The sequence below is a fragment of the Hippocampus bargibanti genome, linkage group LG01 (assembly GCF_051943395.1).
Source record: "Hippocampus bargibanti isolate YZ-2025 linkage group LG01, ASM5194339v1, whole genome shotgun sequence".
Classification (NCBI taxonomy): domain Eukaryota; kingdom Metazoa; phylum Chordata; class Actinopteri; order Syngnathiformes; family Syngnathidae; genus Hippocampus; species Hippocampus bargibanti.
In genome coordinates, this window is record NC_142734.1 from 31,032,495 (window position 1) to 31,039,880 (window position 7,386).

The window sequence follows — 7,386 nt, forward strand, 5'->3', positions numbered from 1 at the left end:
AGCAAAGGGGCACAGAGGCGAAGCAGTAATCTCTCCGACTTCCAAAATTTGGTGACCACCAGACGCGCTACTTAGCGATACGACTTCCACTCCCGCTGCTCCATCTCCTGCTCAGGATCTCTCCAAAGTCACAGCATGCAGATCCTGCTGGTGTTAGCGGCTTCAATGGGGGCTCTGCTCACTGTTAGAGCAGCCGCCGTGCTTCCCGTGGAGGACAGGAGCCTCGTGCAGGAGCTGAATAGGGTGAGGAGGAAGCACTTTTGTGTTGTTTTTATTTGCCAATTTTTATGTGTGAACACTTGCAACATTCTGCCTTTCTGGAGAAGTTCTGTGTTTTGATTAACACTGTCAGAGGGATATTTATTTTCCAATATGTTTGTTATTGTAGTTTGCAAAGGTGGATTTGTTTTGTCACTCGAATGCAAATTTTTGCGTAACTACTATACAACTAATATACAACTATACTCAGAGGCAGTTTTTCAACCGGAATAATGAATACATTGTTCAATGAGTGTGTACTCTGGAATTGTGAACAAATATTTTCAAGTTGAACAATTTCTGAAGAATCTGGACTCATACGATGAAGGGAAACTGATTATATTGAACAGATGCTTATGTAGTGACAGACAAATTGATCGACAACGACAAATAAAGCATAACAGTTCCTTGTTCAAATTCCTCTTTGAAATATGAAGAAGTCAATATACTGTCCCATGCGAAAGGAAACTCAATTTCAGTGCGCTCCTTTGTTCCTCCAGGGACAAGACTTGAGCAAACCACGCAAAGAGCTAATCCTGAAGCTGGTGTCCAGCTTACTCGAGGGGCCCTTGGAGACCAACATGCTTCCCGAGATGTTACCCGAGGAGCCGGAGGACCCGCTGCATTCGCGATTGGAGCAAAGGGCCATCTACAACAGGCTATCGCTGCCTCAGCGTGACCGTAAGGCGCCTTGTAAAAACTTCTTCTGGAAAACCTTCACTTCCTGCTAACAGAAAACAAGAAACAAACAGCCCAACCTCCGTCGGGGCCCCTCATGAACTGTAGTGGACCCCCCAGATGTGCACGTCACCTCCATCTGTCAGCCAGGCAGCATTGATGGACTTCGCATGACGCACTGTGTCACTTGAACAACACATGTACTGTCTTTACATGCCTATTTATTTGTCCATAATTTCCATGTATTTATGGATATGACATCTTTCATTTCAGGGTGAAAATTAATCTCATTTGGTGTAGATATGATATAAGTGCACTCCATGGTCCACTTTCCAGTTGTAATATTTGGACGCGATAAAAGTTTTTTTTTCTTTCAAATAGAAGCATCAGATAGCAAAACGCATCACCGCTTTATTGTTGTTAGCAATCGTTGCATTATAGGCTAACAAAGATGCTAAAAAAACGCTGTTTAAACAAGTGAAGCAATGGAATTTAATAGTTTCCAAGACTCCATATTCAGCTCTGTCAATCAATTATGAGCTATTTATAGGTATTGTATGTTCTATTATTTAAAAAAATAATCCAAACTCCCATCTTATCATTTCAATCATTAATTTGACGAAAATGGAAAAAATGGTTACGACCTCCACCCCATACATAAAATCCACTTGTTTTTCTGGCATATTTTTTGTTGAATTTTTCCCCAGAAATCCATATCAGTAACAAAGCAAAAGGCAGCGAGACCGTGCCATGAGGAATGTGATTAATAAAGTGCATTATCAAATATGAATGTAAATGTCCAGATGATCGATTTTTAAAATATAATCATGTTTTAAGACTCATCAATGAACCCTGAAGTTTATTTTCATTTGGTCATCGATTACTGATCAGAGGATGTGAAGCCCGAGGGAAAATAACCAATTTTCGTGTTTACGGAATGTTGCCACGTTTGTAATTAGACTGTCAACAATGATCAGAAGAGGAAAGTTGCTTCCCCATCACCTTGACGTTTGTTTTGTCATCAAACAAACGCTCTCCTGAGTTCTTTTCTGGTGTCATGTGAATGTCCAGAATTTGGAAGCAAAACATTTTGATATTGATTTGTAACTGAAAATCTTGTCGGTGGTGTTCATGGCCAATTCTGTTACTCGTGCTCACTTGAATAAACATCTAAGCACTTGAAGTCAAATCATTCTGCTGAATAAAAACAATCTGGAATGGCATCCATCCATTTTTTAAATCCGTTTTATCCCCATAAGGGTCGCGGGGCGGACAAGAGCCTATCCTGGCCGTCTTCGGGGGGCACCCTGAACTGGTTACCAGCCAATTTCAGAGCACATAGAGACAAACAAACATCCATGCTAACACTTGCATGTTGGGAACATTTTAGAGTGTTCAATCAGCCTGCCATGTATGTTTTTCCAATGTGGGAGGAACCCGGACTACCCGGAGTAAACTCATGCAGTACTGTATTATCCATCCATCCATTTTCCATACTGCTTATTCCTCACTAGGGTCGCGGGGGGTGCTGGAGCCTATCCCAGCTGTCTTCGGGCACGAGGCTGGGACACCCTGAATTGGTTGCCAGCCAATCGCAGGGCACACAAAGACATACAACAGTCACACTCACACCGAGGGACAATTTGGAGTGTTCAATCTGCCTGCCATGCATGTTTTTGGAATGTGGGAGGAAACCCGAGGGCCAGGAGAAAACCCACGCAGGCCCGGGGAGAACATGCAAACTCCACACAGGGAGGCCGGAGCGGGACACGAAGCGGCGACCTCTGCACTGTGAAGCCGGCGTGCTAACCACTCGACTACCGGATCGCCCGTACTGTATTATTTGGGATATTTTTTTAATTTTATTTTTGGGCGGGGGGTGGCTATTTTCTCTCAAAAATTATGGAATCCTTTTTAAACTGGCAGTTGATCTGATCTCAACGTTTCATCCACACAGGCCTCGTTACCAGTCAATCACACCCATTGACCCAAATAATGAATCCTAATCATGTCCATGCTTCCTTTGTGTCTTCATCCAAATTGAATGTTTTGGGAATGTGGGATGAACTTTACTGCTGTGTAATGTAAATTTCTCCACTGCGAGATGAATAAAGGCAAATCCAATCCAAATGCAACTCCACTGCACCTACGGAGCCAAGATTTGAATACAGAATCTCTTGCGGTTTGGCAGAAACCTGCATATGACCTCTCTCTCTCTCTCTCTCTCTCTCTCTCTCTCTCTCTCTCTCTCTCTCTCTCTCTCTCTCTCTCTCTCTCTCTCTCTCTCTCTCTATATATATATATATATATATATATATATATATATATATATATATATATATATATATATATATATATATATATTTACAGTAAAGTCTCGTTATATCGATATCGGATATATCGATAGTCCCGGTTATATCGATACTATTTCTATGCACGCACGGAGAAAATTACATGCAAACAGGGTCGGATATATCGATAGTCCCGGTTATATCGATATTTTTTCGGACTCCCTTGAATATCGATATAACGAGACTTTACTGTATATATAAATCCTCGTCTCACCCACCATGGGTGGTGTCTGTCACCCATTTTAGCTCGGGTCCTCTACCAGAGGCCAGGAAGCTTCAGGGTTCTGCGCAGTATCCGTGCTGTTCCTAGCACTGCGCTTTTCTGTACCGAGATATCTGATGTTGTTCCCGGGATCTGTTGCAACCACTCGTCTAGTTTGGTGGTCACTGCCTCGAGTGCTCCGACCACCACAGGCACGACTGTCACCTTTACCTTCCAGGCTCTCTCCAGCTCCTCTCTGAGCCCCTGGTATTTCTCGATTTTCTCATGTTCCTTCTTTCTGATGTTTCCATCACTCGGGACCGCTACATCCACGACAACGGCTTTCCTTTGCCCTTTATCTATGACAACGATATCTGGTTGGTTGGCCATTACCATCTTGTCAGTCTGTATCTGGAAGTCCCACAGGATCTTTGCTCGGTCATTCTCTACTACCTTGGGAGGTGTTACCCATTTTGACCTTGGGGTTTCCAGTCGATAGTCCGCACAGATGTTTCGGTAGACTATGCCAGCCACCTGGTTATGGCGCTCCATGTAGGCTTTCCCTGCCAGCATCTTACACCCTGCAGTTATGTGTTGGATTGTCTCAGGTGCCTCTTTGCACAACCAACACCTTGGGTCTTGTCTGGTGTGGTATATCCCTGCCTCTATGGCTCTGGTGTTCAGGGCCTGCTCTTGAGCAGCCAGGATGAGTGCCTCTGTGCTGTCCTTGAGGCCAGCCTGGTCATGTTGACATCGGCCTCTCTAGCCACTGATAGGACTTCTTGAGATCAGCCACTTCAGTTATGGTTCGGTGGTACATCCCGTGTAGAGGCTTTTCCTCCCATGATTGTCCCTCTTCCAGCACCGCATCCTCTGTTCCCCATTGTCTGAGACATTCTCTGAGTACATCATCCGTTGGAGCCTTCTCTTTGGTGTATTCATTGAGCTTGGATGTTTCATCCTGTACAGTGGCTCTCACACTCATCTCCTAGTCCGCGGCCTCCTTCCTTACGGCTTGTGTACAGTCTCAGGGTACTGGACTTGGGATGGAACCCTCCATGCATGGTGAGGAGTTTTCGGGTCTTAACATCCGTGGTCTGGATCTCTTCCTTTGGCCACCTTATTATTCCTGCAGGGTATCTGATCACTGGCAGGGCATAGCTGTTTATTGCCCGGGTCTTGTTCTTGCCATGGAGCTGGCTTCTCAGGACTTGCCTCACCCGCTGGAGGTATTTGGTCGTCACCGCTTTCCTTGTTGCTAGTTCGACAAGGAAAGCGATGATATATATATATATATATATATTATTTTCCAATTGCTCTGTCTCCCCACATCTGTCTCTCTCTCTCGTCCCCCCGTCGCTCTCTCCATACATCGCTCTCTCTCTCCCCATCTCTCTCTATCTCCCCCATCTCTCTCTCTGTTTTCCCGTTGGTCTCTCCCCTCATCTGTCTCTCTCTCTCTTCTCCCCATCGCTCTCTTTCTCCCTAGATCTCTCTCTCTCCCCATCTTCCATCTCCCTCTGTCTCTTTGTTTTCCCCGTTGCTCTCTCCCCACATATCTCTCTTTCTCTCTCACACTCTCTGTCTCTCCCCCCCACATCTCTCGATAGATAGATAGATAGATAGATAGATAGATAGATAGATAGATAGATAGATAGATAGATAGATAGATAGAGATAGATAGATAGATAAAGAGAGAGATACATATAGAGATATGTGTGTGTGCGTGCGTGCGTGTGTGTGTGTGTGTGTGTGTGTGTGTGTGTGTGTGTGTGTGTGTGTGTGTGTGTGCGTGTGTGTGTGTGTGTGTGTGTGTGTGTAATTTCTTTTTTGCAACCAAACAGAAGAGCAAAGTGCAATGTGTTTTGACTGCACGACTGGATCACTTTCTAACTGCTCGGAAGAAGATGAATAAGATAATAATGACTCAGAAATGTGTTTTTTTTTTCACAGGTGCAAAGGTTGAGTTAACATTGTTCACGACACTGACTGAATCATGACTGCAACGTGAAAGGTTGCAATGATGTAATTCTTCTGTTGCTCGTCGTGTGGGCTTGCAAGAAAAGCTTTAATGACCCATCTTGCAAACTTTGAAGAGACAGTCGCTAGATGGTAAGTAAGTCCTCAAAGCCGTATAATTACATCCTTTGGCTGGTGCGTGGATCAAGGCATCTGTGGGATGATTATTCTTTCATCATGGCGTCACATCGTATCGAAATGAATGGATCATGAACACGTGGGTGTCGATGGTACTGAATCAAAGAGTCTAAAAAAAAAGTAGATTCCTTCAGATATTGAGTTTGTATTGAAGAAGGTGGATGTGTCAGTTTGATATGTGTGTGTGTTTGTGTGCGTGCATGTATGTACCACATTGTGCACATTGATCGGCACTCCCCCCTCTATGCAAACCTGCCAATCATAAAAATAATCATTATAAGATGGTTAAGAGATAGCATTGAAAAAATGCCAAAGCTGCGGAAGACCGACTTGATTCTAAACATGACACAATTTGAGTTGCTGCTCACTTCCGAACTCCTTCAACGGAGCGCCAATGAGCATGCACAGGACCAACATCAAAGCAGATGCCTGCAAGCCAAGCATTTTGTTTGCCTTTCTTTTGATCTGAAGGATGCAGAAAGGAATGGGCAGCTTGAAAAGTGTCATTACAGATCCTAACGAAGAAAAAAAAAACAGCTTCAAAGTGCACGAAGCCATGACTGGAGAATGTTTTACCCACCCAAAAAATTGACATTGTATGGCAAAATACCGAGACTTATTTTGAAATGGAAATTGTTTTATGTTGGGAGTTGGATTTGCACAGCTCCGGAAATGCTCCAATTTATCGGAAATGGTCAAAAGAAATATTTGCGTGCTAATTGGACCAAGTGATTTGTAAGTCTCCTTCATCTAGATTGTCCAAAGTTCATTTGTGACATTTTGGATGGCTTGTGTGCACAGTGCTTCGTCGTTGCGCCTTAAAGGACAACCGACGCCTCCGGACAAGTTGTGTCCATAATTTGTAAAATCACTTCAAATGACTTCTACTGAGCGTATTTTACAAAGATTCCTCCGCATATAGCTATATTTTACGTTTTAAGACTTGCGCTGAATATTCAGTAAGTCTTGTTTTTGAGTTGGTGACGAGTCCGTACGTGACGTCACTGAAGGAACACCCCTGACTGAAAAAAGGACACACTGTAGCAGTCCTTCCATCACTTCAATGCATTTTGCGGTACTCTGGTCTGAAAACGTTGTGTAGGACCAAAAAGAGGCAGAAGAGGGTTATTAAAGCTCCATGTAAGGAATTAATCAGCCTGTGGAAACGGGCTGATTAATTCCTTCCACGGCTTTGTCGCCATTTTCTGCCTTTTTTCGGTGCGACATTTCCCACCCCTGATGCCTCAAAATGCAAACATGTATGCTTTCTTCTTCAGGACTATTTGAATCATATTCATAACTGGATGATCGATGAGAAGGTTTCTTCAGCCGTCATCTGTACAAAAGTGAAGGTTTCGGACGTTTCGCCTCCTATCCAAGAGACTTCGTCAGCGAACTAAAGTCTGACTGGTCGTATCGGACACAGCCGGCACCACTAGGTCTGGACATTAGGGATATATAAATGGGGCCGATACGACCAGTCAGACTTTAGTTCGCTGACGAAGTCTCTTGGATAGGAGGCGAAACGTCCGAAACCTTCACTTTTGTACAGATGACGGCTGAAGAAACCTTCTCATCGATGGACCACTCCTGTACGACTGAGAGCTTACACAGACGCATAACTGGATGAGTAACAAGAAAGTATATTCTCCGAATCTGGAGCCATTGGAGCCGTTCAAGTAAAGACTGTGTTTTTGTAGAACAGTGGAGCACTTAAAGGTGACTTTTGCACGATGATTT

General features: G+C 43.9%; 1 protein-coding gene across 1 annotated transcript; it reads left to right on the top strand.

The window, feature by feature from the left end:
* Positions 1–2,159, top strand: LOC148903883 (somatostatin-1B-like). The gene is made up of 2 exons (XM_089003495.1): positions 1–243; positions 759–2,159. Exons 1-2 carry the CDS (start codon positions 136–138, stop codon positions 987–989), a joined length of 339 nt encoding a protein of 112 aa, XP_088859621.1. The 5' UTR covers positions 1–135; the 3' UTR covers positions 990–2,159.
* Positions 2,160–7,386: the final 5,227 nt, after the last annotated feature.

Excerpts from the sequence above, each read along its gene's own strand:
- LOC148903883 (XM_089003495.1), top strand. The coding sequence starts at position 136 with ATGCAGATCCTGCTGGTGTTAGCGGCTTCAATGGGGGCTCTGCTCACT. Across the intron at positions 244-758 it reads TCGTGCAGGAGCTGAATAGG|GGACAAGACTTGAGCAAACC; the intron begins GTGAGGAGGAAG and ends TTGTTCCTCCAG.